The sequence below is a fragment of the Bos javanicus genome, chromosome 13, assembly GCF_032452875.1.
Source record: "Bos javanicus breed banteng chromosome 13, ARS-OSU_banteng_1.0, whole genome shotgun sequence".
In the NCBI taxonomy this organism is placed as follows: domain Eukaryota; kingdom Metazoa; phylum Chordata; class Mammalia; order Artiodactyla; family Bovidae; genus Bos; species Bos javanicus.
In genome coordinates this window covers 43905385-43927175 of record NC_083880.1, presented here as the reverse complement: position 1 = coordinate 43927175, position 21791 = coordinate 43905385, and the positions used below count along the sequence as shown (strand labels likewise).

General features: G+C 48.7%; 1 protein-coding gene across 2 annotated transcripts; it reads left to right on the top strand.

The window, feature by feature from the left end:
- The first annotated feature begins 1368 nt into the window (after positions 1–1368).
- On the top strand, positions 1369–21791 carry AKR1E2 (aldo-keto reductase family 1 member E2). 2 transcript variants are annotated; one of them, XM_061436516.1, is made up of 10 exons: positions 4943–5381; positions 8888–9055; positions 9725–9841; positions 10664–10741; positions 12404–12526; positions 13668–13765; positions 14141–14213; positions 14506–14590; positions 15579–15660; positions 15937–21791. In XM_061436516.1, the coding sequence occupies exons 1-10, from the start codon at positions 5340–5342 to the stop codon at positions 15977–15979; spliced, it is 909 nt and encodes a 302-aa protein (XP_061292500.1). In that variant the 5' UTR covers positions 4943–5339; the 3' UTR covers positions 15980–21791. The 2 variants fall into 2 exon arrangements, 1 of the variants encoding a protein (XP_061292500.1); XR_009740334.1 differs by lacking the exons at positions 4943–5381; positions 13668–13765 and adding an exon at positions 1369–3840 and having other exon boundaries at positions 14506–15660.

The window sequence follows — 21791 nt, the reverse complement described above, 5'->3', positions numbered from 1 at the left end:
ATAGGTAGAATAGTCCTTGCAAAGAGAAGGATGACTTCTAAGGTCCCAGAAGACTTGAATATAGGGGACCTCCAACCATTTGCCATTCCGTTTGAGGAAGTTTGTGAGAGCTGATAAAATATTGAAATCAAAAGTCCCAAACTCAGGCCAGTGGTTTTGGTCATCCAGTTTGTATTGAGGCCAAATTTGAGTGCAAAGTGACTCGAGTTTATGAACTTTGAGATCGGTCAAGAATAGAGGTTTGAGGTTTCATTTTATGCAGGCCAAGGGAGAGTCCCATGAGACAGATTGGCTTGACCCCATAGCAAATGGCTAGTGACTGTCCAGTGGAGAGAAAAGGGTCATCACCTAATCTTTTAACTAGGCAAAGAGAGAGAGAGAGGCTCCAAAGGAGGGGAGGGGCGTCCTCCACGTGTACCTCCCCAGAGGACCTTTTGGCCGGAGGGTTCTCCAGGAACCCAGAAAGGAGGATAGTCTATGGCACCCTAGAGTACCATCTGAGCTTACCTGGGCTGTTGGGTCAGGTGAGAATTCGTGGTGGATGGAGGTAGGTTGAATGGCAAAAGGCCTCTGTCCTAGAGTTGGTTGGTCTCGTGGAAAAGAAAGTGTAGAGAAAAGAGAGAGAGAGACCAATATTCCTTGTGTTACGTGAAAAACCAATAAAGCCCTTACACAGGACTTGTACCACTCAAGAAGGCACAGGATGTCCTCTCTAGGAGGTCTTGAAAGTCCGGGTGGGAAAGTGAGCTCGGCAGGCTTCCACACTCCAAAGAGCTGGCTGTGGAGAACGAGAAGAAATCTCAACCTCCCGGGTTTCAGCAACAAAAAATGTAGGGTAAGGGAGTTAGAGAAGGTGAAGTTCAGAAAAAGAACAAGACCGGCACTTTACAGGAACAGATAACCTTTAATGTGGCGAGAAGGGGCAGCAGTCAGATTAGTGAGCTGCTGCGTTAACCCAAGAAAAAAGTATATACAGGCATGTATGTGGAAATGTACTGTCTTAAGGGGGCCTGTTCTCCTCCAAGGTTGTTAGGAGTAGTTATCTCTTAAATGGCTGGGGCAAGGAATTCTGGAGGTTGGCCAGAGGATGGGAACAGCTTGGAGTTGGGGGTAATCAACCTTAATGTCCATTTTTTTTTTTTCTTTGGGTGAGAGTTCTTTGTTTTACATAGACTGGTGAGGAGGACCTGGAGGGGAGTTTTAACTCCAGGCTATTTTGAGCCAGGTAACTTTCTTTCACTGGTAATCCCATCTCTTTCAGAATTTTCCACAGTTTATCGTGATCCACACAGTCAAAGGCTTTGGCATTGTCAATAAAACATAAATAAATGTTTTTCTGAAACTCTTTTGCTTTTTCAATGATCCTCTGCCTTTTCTAAAACCAGCTTGAACATCTGTCCAGATGTTCCCGGTTCACATATTGTTGAAGCCTGGCTTGGAGAATTTTGAGCATTACTTTACTCGCGTGTGAGATGAGTGCAGTTGTGCAGTAGTTTGAACATTCTTTGGCATTGCCTTTCTTAGGGATTGGAATGAAAACACCTTTTCCAGTCCTGTGGCCACTGCTGAGTTTTCCAAATTTGCTGGCATATTGAGTGCAGCACTTTCACAGCATCGTCTTTTAGGATTTGAAATAGCCCAACTGGAATTCCATCACCTCCACTAGCTTTGTTTGTAGTGATACTTCCTAAGGCCCACTTGACTTCACATTCCAGGATGTCTGATTCTAGATGAGTGATCATACCATCATGATTATCTGGGTCGTGAGGTCTTTTTTGTATAGTTCTTCTGTGTATTCTTGCCACCTCTTCTTAATATCTTCACGTGCTTCTGAAGCCTGGCTTGAAGGATTTTGAGTATTACTTTGCTAGCAGGTGAAATGAGCATAATTGTATGCTACTTTGTACATTCTTTGGCGTTGCCTTCCCTTGGGATTGGAATGAAAACTGACCTTTTCCAATCTTGTGGCCATTGCTGAGTTTTCCAAATTTACTGACATATTGAGTGCAGCACTTTAACAGCATCATCTCTTAGGATTTTAAATAGCTCAGCTGGAGGGTAATACTTATGGTTAAATATTGATAATTTAAAAATTAACTCAAAATTAATTATGAATTGTTAGAAGAATGAAAATCATGACACAAAACTCAGTCTTTTAGGCCCAGGGTGTGTCACTTGCCAAGTCTTATGAGCCCCCGCTCAGTATCACTTTCTTTTCTCGTGAAATTGGAATAATACAGTGTGTACTTCACAAGGTGTATGGGGGTAGTAAGAGGAATACAAGATACAGCATGTAATGGACTTAACTAGTAATAGGAAACAGTGTAGTATATATTAAAGTATTTATTTTCAAAACAACCTTTATGCAATAGTGATAAGACTATACTAGATATGTACCAATTTTACAGAACATTAAGTCAAATGGTCAAGATATACCCAAATTCAGTTTTCTATCCGTAATCTCAAGGGAGTATGTAATAGAGACATGGCGATTATGTTGTGAAAATGATGAAACCAAGTTAGAAAACTTCTCAGCTTCCTCAAATGTCTTAAAATTTGGAACTTGATTCCTACACTTCAGTTCAGTTCAGTTGCTCAGTCGTGTCCTACTCTTTGAGGCCCCATGGACTGCAGCACGCCAGGCTTCCCTGTTCATCACCAACTTCAGAGCTTGCTCAAACTCGGGTTGTGTTCATTTCAGAGTTCACCGCATACAGCTTTTAGAAATGACCACTAGAGGGCAGGAGACTCAAACGAAGTTTACATACAGCTCAAGAATCAAGTACTCTTGCCTAGAAAATCCCATGGACGGAGGAGCCTGGTAGGCTGCAGTCCATGGGGTCGCTGATTTGGACACGACTGAGCGACTTCACTTTCACTTTTCACTTTCATGCATTGGAGAAGGAAATGGCAACCCACTCCAGTGTTCTTGCCTGGAGAATCCCAAGGACGGGGGAGCCTGGTGGGCTGCCGTCTATGGGGTCGTGCAGAGTCGGACACGACTGAAGCGACTCAGCAGCAGCAGCAAGAATGAAGTTCTCCATTTTAGGAGTATTTTCAACTAAATAGGTAACAGTTTTTTATCATGCAGTTGTTTTACCTCAATTATATTTCCTAAATAAACCCGTCTCTGCAGAGTCAGAAAATATTTCCCAAGCTCAGCACATATAATGAAGCACATTATAATCTACTTGATTTGCAATTTGTGGATTTTCTCTGCATCTACAGAATAAACAATAATTCCTTCTGAAATGCTATTAAAAAATTAACCGTCCGTTTTTGACCTTTTGAAATAAATATGAAAAATCCTTTTTCTCACATTGTTTCAAAGTATAAACTATTTTTGAAAATTTAAAACATGTTATTGTAAAAGTAATCTCACAACAGCCAGTTTTTAATATCATCATCTATCTCATTGCTCCATTGCACAGGTAACACTGCCAAGTTTCTTATTTATACTGCAAAAATGGTCTCTGCACACCGCGCATATAGATTGGATAGGGAGGAGACCGGAAGTCACGTGCACACCATGTGGGGATGCCCAGAGGAAAGGGCCGCACGCAGGGGCTTAGGGGTTCTCATTCCCAAAGCACACCCAAAGGGAGGGTTTGGCCTTGACCTCAGGGTATTGAACCCTCCCTTCTCTGGACTCCGCCCACCTCTCTGGCTCTAATTGTCTCACTTCCCAGATTGTCCCAGCAGGGGATGGGCTCAACTGCATGAGCCCCACTCAGTGTGGGCACGGCCCAGGCTCCTGGACCCCTGTTCCGTGGATGGATGCAGCAGGATGAGCTCCAGGTCAAAGGGCCTCCCTCCCACATGCGGACTCAGCGAGGGGTGGTGAGGCAGCCTAATCTCCTAGCTTGTCCAGTGCACATGCACACATTTAGCAGCGCGCGAAAGAGACCCCGCTTGGGCGAACCCCTGTCCAATGTACCAACGGCTCCCTTCCCGGCGGTTACTGCACGGCACCAACGGCCGCCATACTGCGACCCCACAACCCCAGGGACCCACGGACCACCCCACACCAATCAGCCTGGCTGAAGACCATGGGACGTGAAGTCACAGAATAACCTCCATACGTCCTGCTGTCCTGGTCCCACTCTACCCTTCTCCCCGCCACCAGCGGCCAGCCACCTGCACCGCTAGGTCAGGAGGCCTGGAGGTGGTGTAGACATGGGCCTGGGCAGGGGAAAGTCAGGCCACCCCTTACCCTCTCCATCTCTTCTTCAGCCTCTCCCATCTTTTCTGGCAGGACTTGGGACCTGCACCAGGTCCAGCCTGGCCTTGGCCGCTCCCCTGGCTGGTGTAAGGGGCTGGAGGGAGCCCTGAGAGCAGGCAGCTCCACAATGAGGCCCGAGTGTTAAGAGTTAATTACTGTTATTAGGGAGCTCTCCCTGGCACTTAGATCACCCCAATTTCTTGATGAGCCAGGCATGGGTGCTCAGGGTCACTCAGCTCTAAGTGACCAAGTCCAGCCAAACTAAGAGCCATCACGACGAAGCTTGCCTGTGACTGACCCCAGAGGCCACGCCCAAGAGGTGTCCCCGGAGCCCAACCTTGGAGAGGAGTCCGTCTTGGGTGCTGGAGCACGAGGAGGGGCACCGCAGGCCGGGACTCCCGCAATGGCTCCGCCCACTCCCACCTGCAGACTGGAGGCTCTGCAGGGAGGGTCTCACCCCCGGTCCCGGGAGATGCGGCCCCGTACCCACCGCGTCCTGGGTCCCCGGGTCCCCAGGTTGCGCTCTGTTCCCACGGACTCCGGGAGTTAGAAAACATTCCCAGGACTCGGAGCACCGGGTCACCAACGGGGAGCTAAGGCCACCAACTCTTGTATGGTACCGCAGACCCTCAGGGTCCCGCCCAAGCACAGTAACTTGTAGTCCCTCTGGCACCTTGAAGCCGTACCCGCCCCCACCCCCCACGCCAAGGTAGGGGTCTCGGGGGCCTAGCCTCCTCCCAGGGCTCAGAGGGAGGGACACCAAGCCTCTCCCCGCTGCTCTGGGGGTGACCCGGCCCAGCCGCCCCTGCGAACCTCGGGATCCCCGCCGAGATCCAGATGCTGAGAGCAGGGGAGGCGTTGCTAGGAGACCGAGGGCAGGGCCAGGTCCCTCCTGGGCTGTCTCGCCCCGCGCCGGCGCGCGTCCGTTCCCCGAAGCCCCACCCTTGGCCCCGACAGCTGAGCGTGTTCACGGCCTAGCGTGCTTTGGCTTCTTCCGCCGCCTCCGCGCCGTCAGCCAACCCGGGTTGGCCTCTGTTGCTGCCGGCAGCCAGTCCGGCGTCCACTCGGGTAGCGGCCCTACGGAGCCGTGCGGGCAGGCGGGGACGCACTCCGAGCCATGGAGGCGATACCTCCTGTCCTGGGCCTGGGCACCTGGAAGGTGAGGCGGCCTCTTGGTCGAGGAGGGGCGGCGCCTTCCTTCGACACGCCCCTGCGTGGAGAACCACCTACCTGGGGAAACCGGCAACAGCCTCCGCAGGTCCAGCTGGTCGCTGGCACCTGCCGGGGGCTCGCCTCTAGCTTTTGGAAATGCAGTGTTTAGTTTAGTCATTAGGTTTTCTAGAATTGGGGGTTGTCCTTCCCAATCACTACTTATTTCAGTTCAGTTCAGTCGCTCAGTCGTGTCCAACTCTTTGCGACCCCATGAACTGGCACGCCAGGCCTCCCTGTCCATCACCAACTCCGGAAGTCCACCCAAACCCATGTCCATCGAGTCAGTGATGCCATCCAACCATCTCATCTTCTATCGTCCCCTTCTCCTCCTGCCCTCAATCTTTCCTAGCATCAGGGTCTTTTCAAATGAGTCGATTTTTCGCATCAGGTGGCCAAAATATTGGAGTTTCAGCTTCAACATCAGTCCTACCAATGAAGGACTGATCTCCTTCAGAATGGACTGGTTGGATCTCCTTGCAGTCCAAGGGACTCTCAAGAGTCTTCTCCAACACCACAGTTCAAAAGCATCAGTTCTTCGGCGCTCAGCTTTCTTCACAGTCCAACTCTTACATCCATACATGACCACTGGAAAAATCACAGCCTTGAATAGAAGGACCTTTGTTGGCAAAGTATTGTCTCTGCTTTTTAATAAGCAGAGACTATTTATTTATTTGTTTGTTTATTTATGTCTGCGCGGGGTCTTCCTCACTGCCTGGGCTTTCTCTAGTTGCTCTAGCTGGACTTCTCATTGAGGTGGCTTCTCTTGTTGGGGAGCCAGAGCTCTAGGGTGTGTGGCCTTCAGCAGTTGCAGCTCCCTGGGCTCTAGCGCACAGGCTCCCTAGTTGTGGCACACAGGCTTAGTTGCCCCGAGGCATGTGGGATCTTTCCCGATTTGGGGTCAAGCCCGTGTCTCCTGCAATGGCAGGAGGCTTTTTTGCCACTGAGCCACCAAAGAAGCGCCCCCCGCCCCAGCCCCGCTGCATTATAATTGTTCAGGGAAAAAAAAAAAAGTCTGAGAAAGCCCAGAAGAAAAGATTGTCAGGCTTGGATAAGAGCAGGAAACTGTCACCTGACGGATCAGAGCAGCAGCCATCAGGAAGACGGGGAAGTGTCTGTACCAAAGAGACAGGAGAATGCTGTCATTGCCAACTTGGTTTTAAAAAGAAACTTTCAAACTTTTTCTTCCCAGTGTAAAAACCTGATAGTGGAAGTTCAGTTAAGTAGCTCAGTCCTGTCCAACTCTTTGCAACCCCATAGACTGCAGCCCTCCAGGCTTCCCTGTCCATCAACTCCCAGAGTTTGCTCAAACATGTCCACTGAGTTGGTGATGCCATCAAACCATCTCATCCTCTGTCATCTCCTTCTCCTGCCTTCAAACTTTAGTGGAAGTACTTTGGACCTTCCTCTACTTTGTCTTTTTCTAATCCCTGTCAGTGGTTTAGACAGCCTTTTATAATTAGACAGACTAATTATAAAGCCTTTCAAATTTGCTTTCTTTTTAAAACAGTCTTTAATAAAAAGATATTTAAGAATTCACATAGGAAGTTATTGGTTGGTGGTGCTAGTAGTAAAGAATCTGCCTACCAATGCAGGAGACATGAGACAGAGGTTCTATCCTTGGGTCAGGAAGATCACCTGGAATAGGAAATGGCAACCCACTCCAGTATTCTTGCTTGGAGTATCCCATGGACAGAGGAGACTGGCAGGTTACGGTTCATGGAGTCGCAAAAGAGTCAGACATCAATGAGCACACACAGGAATTAGAATGATCACCCTTACTCATCAAAATATTATTTAAATTATTTCTTCTATCCATTTACCAACTGGTAGAGGTCAGGGATGTATTAATAGTTTAATTTATTGTGGTCGAGTAAAATAAGTTGAAAGTGTTTCCTCTTTTCCTCTTGTCAGAAGAACTTTGTTTTTAATTGGTATGAATTCTAACTGGAAAATTTTGTAAAACTCTGTGTATTGTGTTTAATTGCTTTATTTAAAAAAATAGTTATAGACCAATTGAGCTTTATTTTTTCTTAAGTTTTTCTAGGAATTTTTCCATTTCATTTCACTTTTCCAAATCATTGGCTTCTAGTCATTGATAATGGAGAAGGCAATGGCACCCCAATCCAGTACTCTTGCCTGGAAAATCCCATGGACAACGGAGCCTGGTGGGCTGCAGTCCATGAGGTCGCTAAGAGTCGGACACAACTGAGAGACTTCACTTTCACTTTTCACTTTCATGCATTGGAGAGGGAAATGGCAACCCACTCCAGTGTTCTTGCCTGGAGAATCCCAGGGACGGGGGAGCCTGGTGGGCTGCCATCTGTGGGGTCACACAGAGTCAGACACGACTGAAGCGACTTAGCAGCAGCAGCAGTCACTGATAATAGTTTCTTAAATATGTATTTTTTATCTGTATATACTGCTTTTTTTTCATGTCATTTAAAAAAAACGTGGTCTCCCTAGTCTTGTCCAAAGTTTGTCTACTTTAGGGAATCCCCTTGAGGTCCAGTGGTTAGGTCTCCACACTCCCACTGCTGGGGGCCCTGGCTCAGTCCCTGGTTGGGGCACTGAGATCCCGTATGATGCACTGTGTGGCCAAAAATTAAAAAAAGACAACAGCAAAAAAAAAAAAAAAGAAGTCTATTAAGATTTTTCAAAAAACCAACCACAGGCCTTGTTGGTCTTCTCTATCAATTTGTATTTGGTGTTCATTATTATATTCATTTTCTCTTCCTTCTGATTTCTTGGTGGTCCTCCCAACTCTGAAGTGGATGCTTGGTTCATTAGCTCTCATCCACTCTAAATGTGTTCTCATTCAATGAAGATCATTATGACAGATGAATTTCATGGGGTAATGTGACGTTCAAGGGAGAAAGCGCCTTGTGAGCTGAGACCCCTTGGGGTTTAGTGGTTGTGTGAGCCTCTTCCCTCTTCCCCCACCCCAGGCCCCTTGCCTGCTCGAGCAGCCCCCTTTACAGAGAATGTTTCTTTTCTGAACTTGCACATTGCTGATGCCATCCATTGCATTCCTTTGGCTTCTGGCAATGCTCTGCGTGGTGGGTTGTCTTTGTGTGCACCTGTCTGCTTTTACACTTGGGCTGATGGCCTTTGTGGGTAGTGGGTGAGTCTGTACCTCCTTGCATCACACCTGTCATCATTATTCATCCTAAATTTATTTACGCACCTTCATTCCAGTAGCACAGCCTCTAGCTCAGTCATTTGCAGGCACCAAACATGCCTAAAACATTTTCCCCAAATAAGTAAAGGAATTTGAAATTAGATTATCTATAAAGTCTTTCTGATGCTGATGTTCCTAATTTTAGGATGGATGAATATGAGTACCAACTCAGTAACTTCACTTTTTATGGCTTGTTGACTCTGTGTTCTAGAGTGAACAGGGGTTGTTGGGGTTGGGCTCTCCTGAGTGCAAGTGGCTGACTTCTTGTCTTGTAGGCGGCTCCAGGGGAGGTAACAGAGGCTGTAAAAGTGGCGATAGACGTGGGCTACCGGCACTTGGACTGCGCCTACGTGTACCACAATGAGAATGAGGTTGGAATGGGAATCCAGTCCAAGATCAAGGAGGGCGCGGTGAGACGGGAGAACCTGTTTATTGTCAGCAAGGTAGGATTTCCCGTATATAGAGAGAGGGCCACTGACCACTCAGGGCCGGGCTACCAAGTGGTGGGAACTGCACGGGGAGGGTTTTCCAGTTTCCTTTGTAGGAGAACCCGTGAGACAGGACTTGTGCAGCTCCATGCACAGGCTGGGAGCATTGCAGGTCAGGGGGGTCAGAGACAGTGTGACATGAGCAAAGGCACGGGGCATGGGACACCACAGGTGCAGGGACCCCCCAAGAAGCTTGGCTGGCATTCCCAGATGAAAAACTTTTTAGGCAGCAGAGAGCTGCCAGGTTGAGGAAGTGGACGGGCCAGACTGTGGAAGAAGTCAAGATGTCGTCTAAGAAGTTCACTCTTTTCCCCTTAGAAAGGAGCACAGTTGAAAGTTGTTACATAGGGAACTGTGTTGTATAGAAGCGAGGCTGGTGTGGTTTTGAGGAGATTGTAGATGCTGTGTTTGCACAGGAGATAGGAGACGTTGACAGCCTGAACAAGGGCTGCCATGGAGGATCCCAGGGTGCCCGAAGGACGTGTCACTGCCCCACTGTATTTACTGCCAGGGGTTCCCGGATGCCACGCATATTGCAGATCCTGGGCCAGCAGGCAGGGGTCCACTCACAGCTCCCACGGGCTCCGTGGCCATTGTGTCTGTGCTTCCTCCCTGCCCCTGCAGCTCTGGTGCACCTGCCATAAGAAGTCCCTGGTGAAAGCAGCCTGCACCCGGAGTCTGAAGACCTTGAAGCTGGACTACTTGGACCTCTACCTCATGCACTGGCCCATGGGCTTCAAGGTACAGGACGGCGAGGCCCCCGTAGGCCACACCTCCCTTCCTGGCTGTGCCCTGTCATCATTCAGTGAGCACACGGTTCCCTCGGGGCTCAGCTCTGGGGAGGCGTGGGCTGGAGGACCTCAGAGCCCCCAGGCTCTAGTGCCCTACAGGTTCTGCCTCTCAGCCGGTCCTTTCATTTCATACACAGGGCTCCCCTTTGACCTGCCTCGGGGGGCTATACCTGGCGGTGTGGAGGGGTTGCAGACCAATCCCTGAGGCTGCGCTGAGGTCTGGCTTTAGGTTTTTAAAAATTTCCTGCCATCCTTCTCTGGCACTTCCCAGGTGACACTAGTGGTAAAGAGTCCACCTCTCAGTTCAGGAGACGCAAGAGATGTCGGTTCCGTCCCTGGGTCAGGAAAATCCCCTGGAGGAGGAGGTGGCAACCCACTTCAGTATTGTAGCCATCTTTCTCTGCCCTGTACCTCCCAGCACCCTGGTACTAGTTGATTCACTATCTCTCACCATGATGGGGATTCTAAGAAAAGAGGGAGGATCCTACCAGTGGACTTGGGAGATGGGGCCCTTAGGACATGAAAGACTCCATTTTTTTTGCCTGAAATTGCCAAACAGTTTTATGGCCGCTGGCAAGGATTCCAGGTCTTCCTTCCCTGTTGGGTGAGTGGTGGGCAGTGACGTTCAGAGTACTGGAGAAGGTTAGCTGTGTGTTAGAGTGGAGCCAGGCTTCCTGCCCTCTGGTCCAGTGTTCTTCCCTCCCTTCCTCCCTGTCCTCTCCGGGGGTCACCATGAGCCCCCAGTGAGTGCCTTTCCTTCTGGCTCTTGCAGTCTGGAGAGGCAGACTTGCCGGTGGACCACAACGGCATGATCATTCCCAGCGACACGGACTTCCTGAACACGTGGGAGGTAAGCCAGCCCCGCTGACCGTCTCCGGAGGGAACCATGAGGCCTGCAGCTGCCCGTTCAGAGGCCCTTGGTTTTCAGCACAAACTGAGGACGAGCACCTGATTAAGGACCTCAGTGCAGGTCGGTCATCTTTCTGAAGCACTTACTTTAGGGATAGCTGCCGCTGCTGCTGCTGCTGCTGCGTCGCTTCAGTCGTGTCCGACTCTGTGCGACCTCATAAATGGCAGCCCACCAGGCTCCCCCGTCCCTGGGATTCTCCAGGCCAGAACACTGGAGTGGGTTGCCATTTCCTTCTCCAGTGCATAAAAGTGAAAAGTGAAAGTGAAGTTGCTCAGTCTAATTCAGACTAATTCAGAATGTTTTGAGTAAAAAAAAAGATCACATGGTCTTTACAGAAAATATAGAAAGTGTAAAGCATACAGAAAGAAGGAAAATTTGAAAACCTGTGTCCTGGTGGTGACCACGCTGCCATCCTGTAGTTCCCTTTAGTGCTTTGTCAGCATTTCGGAACCATAACTTCAGCGGCAGGGGATGTCTCGGGGTGGGCAAGGAGAAGTGGAGGAAAGGGTAGCTTATTTCAAACCAGAGTCCAGATGAAAAGTGCTGAGGTGGAAGCAAGACGGGAGTGTGCCAATCGGGGTGGTGGGTATGGGGCGCTGGGCAGTGGGCGGCCTGCCTGGGAGGAGGGCTCCTGCCTGCAGGGTGTCCAGTCAGGCTGGCGGGTGCCTGTGACCCCCACACAGGCAGGGAGGGGTGGAGGCCAGAAGGGGAGGTTCACACTGGAACTTGCAGAGTTCAGGGAGACGAAGTGCGAGCTCTTCGTGTGGGGTGAGGGGTGCAGGTGTGGGGTGCGGGGTCATCCAGGCAGCGTGGGGAGGGGGCACAGATGGGGAGGCGTGCGGGGCCAGGTCATCCTCTCCTCCTCTTTCATCAAACAACCAAATCAGTGAAACTGAGCTCACCTGGCCCGTCTGTCCACTGCTTGGTCTGATCTCAAGGATCCAGGTCAAACCCTGGGCTGTTTGTGTGGCCCAAGTGAGGGTCTGGGCAGCTGTTGCCGCTTCAGGGCGTCACAGGGACACCGGGACCCTGGTCACCAGCCGTGGCCGCTCAGACTCACAGCTGCCTGCGCCTGGCACCAGGCCTCGTTCCTGGTCAGTGAATAGCGGAGCTGTTCTGCCCTTGTCCCTGAAGACGTTAACTGGCACTGGGGCAGGAGCTGAGCACAGGTCATGGTGCTGAAGCAGCTTGTGATCCAGGCAATGAGGGGTGAGCAGGTGAGGCCGGTGTGGACACCCTGCAGACACCAGGTGACAGGGACTTGGTAATGGCAGCCCGACCTGCTGCATTTGCTCGACGCCAGCCCACAGCGAAAAGCTCTGTATGCATCTGCTCACACGGCCCTTAAACAGCCCCATGACCTGGATGGGGTGGTCCCCAGTGTGTGGGTGAGGAAACTGAGGCTCAGTGAGGTCCTGTGGTGTGCCCACGGCCCCCAGCTCCTAGTGGTGCAACAGGGAGCAGACCTGGAGCACAGAAGCGCTGGAGAAGCCTTGAGGGAAATACTGTCGAACAGCGGGCAGGGCCGTTATATGGACCCTGTGCGGGGTACCCATGGGGCTGGCCCAGCCCGGATGCCCCATGGTTCTTTCTCCCCACTAGGCCATGGAGAACCTGGTGGCCGCAGGCCTAGTGAGAGCCATCGGGGTGTCAAACTTTAACCACGAGCAGCTCGAGAGACTTCTGAATAAACCCAACTTGAGATTCAAGCCGGTGACCAACCAGGTGAGCGTGGGGCCAGCTCAGAGGCTATGGATCAGCTTTTCAGCCATTACCTCCAGGAGGCTGCAGGGGCCATGGAAGAAAGGGTGGATCGAGAGGTGTAGGTGTCTTCCCCAGGACTGTCAGCATCGTGAACTGGGAGCAGTCAGGCAGGCGGTGGGTGAGGGGACAGAAGATCCCCGGAAGTCTGGTCTGGTGAGGTGGTGCCCCCAGAGCGAGGGCCTGAGCTGAGCTTGGCTCCCGTGTGCAGCTGTGGGTGCATCACCAGGTGTGTTCAAAAATGGAGTGGTCCCAGTGGCCCCCACCCTTCACCAGTGGTGATGCTCCAAGGTGAGTGGGCTTCACGGGAAAGCACTGGGACCCCCCTGCTCTCCAGCCTGGCATGTTGCAGCCTGAAAAGCATGGACGAATGGATGACCTTCAGCCCAGGTCACAGACTGCCGAGAGGTTAATGCAGAGAAATAACTAGTCCTGGCAGAAGTGTTGAGTTCTCTAGACGGGCTGGCACTACAAGTAGAAAGGACATTCTTGCAGTACTTTATTTTAAACTTTCTGTTAAAGTGTTAAGTCCATACAAAAAAGTGCTCACATAAGAACAGAGCTTGAGACCATCTTATAAGCTGAGGCTGGCTCTGACCAGCATGCGGACCAGTAAACCAACGTGACCAGCCCCACTGCCCGCCGGAAGCCCCTGGATGCTCCTTTCAGTCCCCCCTCCCTCAGGAAGGGCAGCCGCTCTTCTGATTTCCAGCAGCACTGAGGAGTGTTAGCACTTGGTGCCGACACCATGCTGCCTCCCGCACATGGTGTCCGTGTCCTGCTCCTTCACTCAGCCTTGTGCCTCGTGGGCTCCACACCCGCCTGTGACCATGGGTTGCCGTTCTTCTCTATGTGCATAGAGCAGATGCGAGGCTGAGGTTTTTACCTAAAGTGATGAGGATGGCCTCGCAGAGCAGGGGAAGGTTAAGTGCTCCTGATGTAGGTCTTCCCAGCGGGCTGGTGTCTTGGGGACCACAGTCCAGGCTTTTCCACTTCCCAATGGAGACACTAGAAGTGGGTCCTAGCTTAGCAGTGATAGGGTCCAGGAAGGAATGTAGGCCCCTTTTCTGGTGGACTGTTTTCCTGGTGAGCTGTCATCTTGTAGATCGAGTGCCACCCATATCTCACTCAGAAGAACCTGATCAGTTTCTGCCAATCGAGAAATGTGTCCGTGACAGCTTACCTGCCCTTTGGTGGCTCCAGGTAGGGATGCTCCAGGGGCCCTGAGTCGAGCCCCAAGCAGGGAATGACTGTACTCAAGCTGAGAGGTCAGAGGGGCCAAAGCATGGAGACCCACTGCCCTGTGGCCTCCAATACTGCCGCCTGGTTCTTGAGAAAAAGCACCAAGTGTACGTGAAAAGCTGTGTGTCTAGTTGCCTCCCCTAAAACATTAGCAGTGGTTTGTCTGAGTGGGAGGATTTGAGTGGCAGCTTCTCTGCATCATTTAAGTTTCCTATGATGAACAAGTATGACAAAAATACGTCTAGATTTTGTGTTTGGAGGAAGCGTGAGGTTTTCCTAAAGAAGGAAGCATGTTCATTTGTCCTCGTGGCCTCTGCCCTGTACTCTTCTCTCCAGTGGGGGGATGCATCTGATGGAAGACCCTATGATCCAGACGATTGCTCAGAAGCACAGGAAGTCCACAGCCCAGGTAGGCGGGGGTCGCCATGTCCTGGCTCCACTGTCCCATCATTTGGGGATGGGGCATGACAGTGATTTCTCCTTAAGATGCATGCAGGTCCTCTGAGCTTCTCCCGCTAGAACTGCTCAGAGAATCCCAGTTGGGTTTCTGAATGACTCAGAATGAAAGCGCTTGCAGTACATGCTCCCGCCGCGGGCTTCTGGACTTTCACTGCACGATAAAGCATGACCGTTGGGGAATGTGCTGAGCTCTGACCCCGGTAATGCCTTGTGTCTGATGTTGGACATTTCTTTCCCTGCAGATTTTGATCCGATTTCAGATCCAGAGAAACGTAAGAGTGATTCCCAAATCTGTCAACCCAAAGCGGATTCTCGAGAACTTCCAGGAAAGTGCTTCCTCCTTTTGAATCACATGGCATCGGAGGCTTTGGGGTCACCTCTTAGCTTGGGGAAGGGGTGTGATGATGTCGAGAGCCAGCAACCACACCCCCTGTGGCTTTAACACTGCAGGGGTGTCAGGGTGAGGCCTCTGGAGTAGAGACAGACCCTTCCTAGCCCGGAGCTGTCGGAACTGGACTGGATGGAACAGGGGGTGGGGGTGGGCAGGCAAGGCTGCAGCTAGAGTTCTCTCGAGGCTGACCCTCACCCCAGTGCCAGCCACTGCACCCAGGCTGCCCCAGCCCTGATGTGTCGGGGCTCCAGCTGTCTCTCCAGGCAGAACTTTGGTTGCCACTGAGTCTCTGATTTCTGCTTTGGTTGCCACTAAGTCTCTGATTTCTACCCTGCAGGTAGAGGCTAGGCCAGGTTCTGTCCCTCCCCCGGCCCCAGCTCCTCAGCTGCGGGCTCAGGGTTGGCTGTCCCTGAGTGGACGGGCTCTTAATGCAGGCAAGGGTCATAGTCCGCATGTGTGTTAGGGATAGGAAGAGGGGAGAGCTGCTTAGAATACTGCTTTCGAAGGACTAAAAAGAAAAACTACACAGTGAGCATCAGTGCCTCCAGGGACCAGGGTTCTCCCTCACCAAGTGGGTGTGTGGAAGAAATGGTTTTGGTCTGTGTTTCTTGGGGGGTTTTGTTGGTTTTGTTGTTGTGATGGTGTTTTATTTTGTTTTGTTTCATCTTGTGTTGTTGTTTTGGTTTGCACGTTGGGAAAATTTCTATTCTGGAACATCCCTTACCCTGTGGGCCACACGCAGGGCATACCTGTCTTCCCAGGGATTCCTAAGCAGCAGAGGCTGAGCCCGCCTGGTTTTGGTCCAGTGTCACAGGAAGTCTGATCCCCACCTGTGGATCCCCACTTGTGTTTTGCAGCTGAGGTGGTTCAGCCGAAGATCTACCAGACTAAGTTCCCAGTGACTGTTTCCTTCTGGTTTCCAGGTGTTTGATTTTGAATTATCAGAAGAGGATATGACTGACCTCCTCGGCCTGGACAGGAATCTCCGTTTGTCCACGTTCCCCATGTAAATACGACTCCTTTACCCTCCTTCCCAAGGAAGGGGAGCAAGGTCCAGATTGCGTGACTGCTCCCTGCAGAGGGCTTTACCACCTTTGGGGTTAAGTTAACCTTTTCATAATTCTCTCCTGTCTAAGGACAGGCCACTTTGGAGGTAAATTATAAGACTGAGTCCGTACACTCAGGAGTTTAAACAATATGTTAAGTGTATTTTTTCAACATTTCTCTTAAAAATATTAACCGTTCTCTGCTTCTATCTTTGATCTGTTTTTCTCTTTTTCAGAACTGAAAATCATAAGGACTATCCCTTCAGAGCAGAGTTCTGAGGACCCTGCTCAGCCCAGATGAATCCTCGCCGACGCAGGGCAGCCCTGGACAGGGCAGGGGACACAGCTTGATTTGAGTGGGCTCCCTGAGAAGTCCCAAGAACTGAATATGGTCTGTGCCTGAAGGTGGAGGCTTCATGAGAGCAGCGATCACTCTCCACCGAGACCCATTCAGGTTTTAGAATCCAAGGAGCCCACAGTGCGCTAGGTTCTCACAAGTGCACGGGGCAGCCTGTACCCTCAAACAAGGATATTTGATGACTCGTGAATAATTTGCCTTCACATTAAAAAAAAAAAAAATCATGCTATGGCAATGTTGGAATGTCTACAGTATAAGGAACCTCCACCCCCATCACTCAGCTTCAGCCATTGTCAGTCCCTGGCCCTTCTTGCTTTGTCTCTGATCCTCTGTTCCCTGCCAATCCCCCCAGACAGTTTTAAAGCAAAATCCTTACACAACACACAACAAAAGGGTGTGCTCAGCTGCCTGCCACTGTCCCATCCCTCACTGATGCTAATGTGCTGCCATAGGGGACAGGTTTCCCATAGCCTGGGAAAAATGATTTCTAAACGGTCTAAAAGACAAAGTAATAAAACCATAATGCAGTTCTTATAAATAAGGAAATGATGAATTCCCAGTTTAAAAGGATGATATTGGAGGAGCACAGTAACAGTCGATTACTTACCACGTTGTGCTGTGTGGTTGTGTCCGGCTCTTCGTGACCCTATGGACAAGCCCGCCAGGCTCCTCTGTCCATGGGATTTTCCAGGCAAGAATACTGGAGTGGGTTGCACGCCCTCCTCCAGGAGATCTTCCCAACTCAGGGACTGAACCCGGGTCTCCTGCATCTCGTGCATTGTAGGCAGATTCTTTACCACTAGAGCCACCTGGGAAGCCCACTGGGCCTTTAATTTGCAGAACGTGCTGAGTCCTCTTAAGAAGACAGGCACATGGTGGCTGAATAATTCCCAAAGATTACCTGGTTGTGAAGGTTGAAGCTAGGATTTGAATGTCCAAAAACCAGTGAGCAAATTCTTTTTTTCTTTCTCTTTTTTTTTTTTTTTTTTTTATCAGAGCTTCATTTTATTTTATTTTTTTTTTACAATAGTTTTAGATTTACAGGAAAAAAATGTGAAGGTAGTAAAAGGCATACATAACTCACAACCAGTTCCCCTATTATTAAACAGCTTACACTTGTACGGTACATTTGTCACAGCTGAGCAAATTAATTATAATAGAAATAAAAACTGAATTGACAGTGATTTTCCAGTTTCTCCACCCAAAATTTAAAAAAAAATCAACTTCCAAAACCCTTAAAGTATTTTGAAAAAATAGCACTTTCAGTAAATTTGGGTAGGATTATAAATTTATGTAGATGCTCCTGGAAGCAATTTGGTATTATATTTTAAAATCATTAAAAATGTGCATATTAATTGATAGCATTTGAGCCTTTAGGCATTGAACTTTAAAAAAAGAGGGGTTCCCCCCAAATTCTCAAGTTAGAGTATGTTGCTATAGGAAAGTTGTGTTTATGGTTAGTCATTTGTGGTTGTGGGAAGAAATTAAAATTTGAATTTAAAAACACTTCCCAGAAAGGACTTTTTCTCCTGGTCTCACCCCCTCTTTTTTAATTCCACCTCACACCCCACTCAATAATCTTGTTTTGGTAATGAAGTGAAAGTGAAAGTTGCTCAGTCATTTCCGACTCTTTGTGACCCCATGGACTCTACAGTCCATGGAATTTTCCAGGCCAGAATACTGGAGTGGTTAGCCTTTCCATTCTCCAGGGGATCTTCCCAACCCAGTGATTAAACCCAGGTCTCCCACATTGCAGGCGGATTCTTTACTGTTGGAGCCACCAAGGAAGCCCAAGAATACTGGAGTAGGTAGCCCATCCCTTCTCCAGCGGATCTTCCTGACCCAGAAATCAAACCCAGGTCTCCCGCATTGCAGGTGGATTCTTTACCAACTGAGCCACCAGGGAAGCCCACTGTTTTGGTGATAGCAATGCCAAATCTCAGGACTGGCATCCAGTTTCCAAAGTTCATTTCCATAGAACAGGTCGTGTATTCATTCAGCTCCTGGTTTTCATGGCCCAGACTGTTGTTATTCCCATTTCCTCCAGCCTGTGCTCTGGGCAGAATTTTATTTTTGGATTCCACAGTAAGTAGGGAGGACCTGAAGCTAGAGCCACATCAAAATTCTTCTGACTAGAAAGGAATGCAAAGAGAGGAGAACATGTGGAGCTGGTGCCAAGTTTTCAGTGGCTCTTTTTAAAGTAAACACTTTCTTTTTTGGCCGCATTGCAGCATGTGGGATCTTAGTTTCCTGACCAGGGATCAAACCTGTGCCCCCTGCAGTAGGAGAACACAGTCTTAACCACTGGCCCACCAGTGCAGTCCTTAAAGTAAACTTTTAGTTTGAGATGATCATGGATTCACTTGCGGTTCAAAAAGAATACAGAGCAAGCTTGTCTATTCCCCCAACATTACTGTCTTGCAAAACCAACAGCTGCGTGTCACAACCAGAATATCAACATCCATGCAACCCACTGACCATGTTCGGATTTTCCTAGATTTGTGCTGGGTGTGCATTTAGTTGGGCTTGACCTGTGGCTCAGGGGTAAAGACTCTGCCTGCCATGCATGAGATCCAGATTCGATCCCTGGGTGAGGAAAATCCCCTGGAGGAGGGCATGACAACCCACTCCAGTATTCTTGCTGGAGAATCCCCATGGACAGAGGAGCCTGACAGGCTACAGTCCATGGGGTCACAAAAAGTCGGATATGACTGAAGTAACTTAGCAATGCACATGCATTTAGTTCTGTGCAATTTTTTCACACGTTTAGTTCATGAGTCGTGACCACGGTCGGGACACAGGACTTTGCCATCATCATGGGCATCCCTTTTATAACTGTCCTCCCCACTTCTGCCCCACTCCCTCCTCTGGTTCTCCAGCTTTCTTGAGGTATAATCAACAAACTTCATATTTCAAGTGCATGGCATGGTGATCTGCTATGAAGTGAAAGTGTTAGTCATTCACTTGTGTCCGACTCTTTGAGACCTCATGGACTGTAGCCTGCCAGGCTCCTCTGTCCATGGAATTCTCCAGTCAAAAATACTGAAGCAAGTAGCCATTCCCTTCTCCAGGGGATCTTCCCTCCCAAGGATGGAACCCTGGTCTCCTACATTGCAGGCGGATTCTGATCTGCTATCCAGGTGCATTGTGAAATGATAAGAGTTAACTCCCATCACCTAACATGGTTCCCTTCTGAGTGCTGAGAAGGCTTCAGATTTACTCTAGTAGATAGTAGACACTAGCACAATAAATATAAAACTCAATTTTTAAAATTAGAATAGTTATAAATTCAAAGTATTCTCCTCATTGTCAGTTCTATTGTTTGATTCCATGAAAGGACATTTGATGAGATTCATCACTTTTTTTTCAGATTTATTGATGTATAATTGACAATTGAAATTTTAAATATAATGATGGCCTGCTATGCATATACATTGTGAAATGGTCCCCACATACAGTCAAGCTAATTAACACATCCATCAACTCTCCCATTACTTGTTTGTTTGTTTTTGTTTTATTGGGAACCCTTAGGATCTATAAGCAAATTCAATTATACATCAGTTCAGATCAGTTCAGTTCAGTCGCTCAGTCGTGTCTGACTCTTTGCGACCCCATGAATCGCAGCATGCCAGGCCTCCCTGTCCATCACCAACTTGCGGAGTTCACTCAGACTCATGTCCATCGAGTCAGTGATGCCATCCAGCCATCTCATCCTCTGTCATCCCCTTCTCCTCTTGCCCCCAGTCCCTCCCAGCATCAGAGTCTTTTCCAATGAGTCAACTCTTTGCATGAGGTGGCCAAAGTATTGGAGTTTCAGCTTTAGCATCTTTCCTTCCAAAGAAATCCCAGGGCTGATCTCCTTCAGAATGGACTGGTTGGATCTCCTCGCAGTCCAAGGGACTCTCAAGGGACTCTCAACACCACAGTTCAAAAGCATCAATTCTTCGGCGCTCAGCTTTCTTCACAGTCCAACTCTCACAACCATACATGACCACTGGGAAAACCATAGCCTTGACTAGACGGACCTTTGTTGGCAAAGTAATGTCTCTGCTTTTGAATATGCTATCTAGGTTGGTCATAACTTTCCTTCCAAGGAGTAAGTGTCTATTAATTTCATGGCTGCAGTCACCATCTGCAGTGATTTTAGAGCCCCCAAAAATAAAGTCTGACACTGTTTCCACTGTTTCCCCATCTATTTCCCATGAAGTGGTGGGACTGGATGCCATGATCTTCGTTTTCTGAATGTTGAGCTTTAAGCCAACTTTTTCACTCTCCACTTTCACTTTCATCAAGAGGCTTTTTAGTTCCTCTTCACTTTCTGCCATAAGGGTGGTGTCATCTGCATATCTGAGGTTATTGATATTTCTCCTGGCAATCTTGATTCCAGCTTGTGCTTCTTCCAGCCCAGCATTTCTCATGATGTACTCTGCATATAAGTTAAACAAGCAGGGTGACAATATACAGCCTTGACATACTCCTTTTCCTATTTGGAACCAGTCTGTTGTTCCATGTCCAGTTCTAACTGTTGCTTCCTGACCTGCATATAGGTTTCTCAAAAGGCAGATCAGGTGATCTGGTATTCCCATCTCTTTCAGAATTTTCCACAGTTTATTGTGATCCACACAGTCAAAGGCTTTGGCATAGTCCATAAAGCAGATGTTTTCCTGGAACTCTCTTGCTTTTTTGATGATCCAGTGAATTTTGGCAGTTTGATCTCTGGTTCCTCTGCCATTTCTAAAACCAGCTTGAACATCTGGAAGTTCACGGTTCATGTGCTGCTGAAGCCTGGCTTGGAGAATTTTGAGCATTACTTTACTAGTGTGTGAGATGAGTGTGATTGTGTGGTAGTTTGAGCATTCTTTGGTATTGCCTTTCTTTGGGATTGGAATGAAAACTGACCTTTTCCAGTCCTGTGGCCACTGCTGAGTTTTCCAAATTTGCTGGCATATTGAGTGAAGCACTTTCACAGCATCTCTTTCAGGATTTGAAAGAGCTCAACTGGAATTCTATCACCTCCACTAGCTTTGTTCGTAGTGATGCTTTCTAAGGCCCACTTGACTTCACATTCCAGGATGTCTGGCTCTAGGTGAGTGATCACACCATTGTGATTATCTGGGTCATGAAGCTCTTTTTTTGTGCAGTTCTTCTGTGTATTCTTGCCACATCTTCTTAATATCTTGTGCTTCTGTTAGGTCCATACCATTTCTGTCCTTTACTGAGCCTATCTTTGCATGAAATGTTCCCTTGGTATCTCTTATTTTCTTGAAGAGATCTCTAGTGTTTCCCATTCTGTCGTTTTCCTCTATTTCTTTGCATTGATTGCTGAGGAAGGTTTTCTTACCTCTCCTTGCTATTCTTTGGAACTCTGCTTTCAGATGCTTATATCTTTCCTTTTCTCCTTTGCTTTTTGCTTCTCTTCTTTCCACAGCTATTTGTAAGGCCTTCTCAGACAGCCATTTTGCTTTTTGTACATTTCTTTTCAATGGGGATGGTCTTGATCCCTGTCTCCTATACAATGTCACAAACCTCCGTCCATAGTTCATCAGGCACTCTGTCTATCAGATCTAGTCCCCTAAACCTTTTTCTCATTAAGCTTTAGATCCCTTTAAAAAGTCTCATAAAATTGCACAGTGTGGGAAATTCACTGAACAGAAGAGGAAAAAACATAGAAGAACTATAGACAGGTGAAAAGCCACACCTGGAAAATTTGGAAAATATACTATGGTTAGCTTT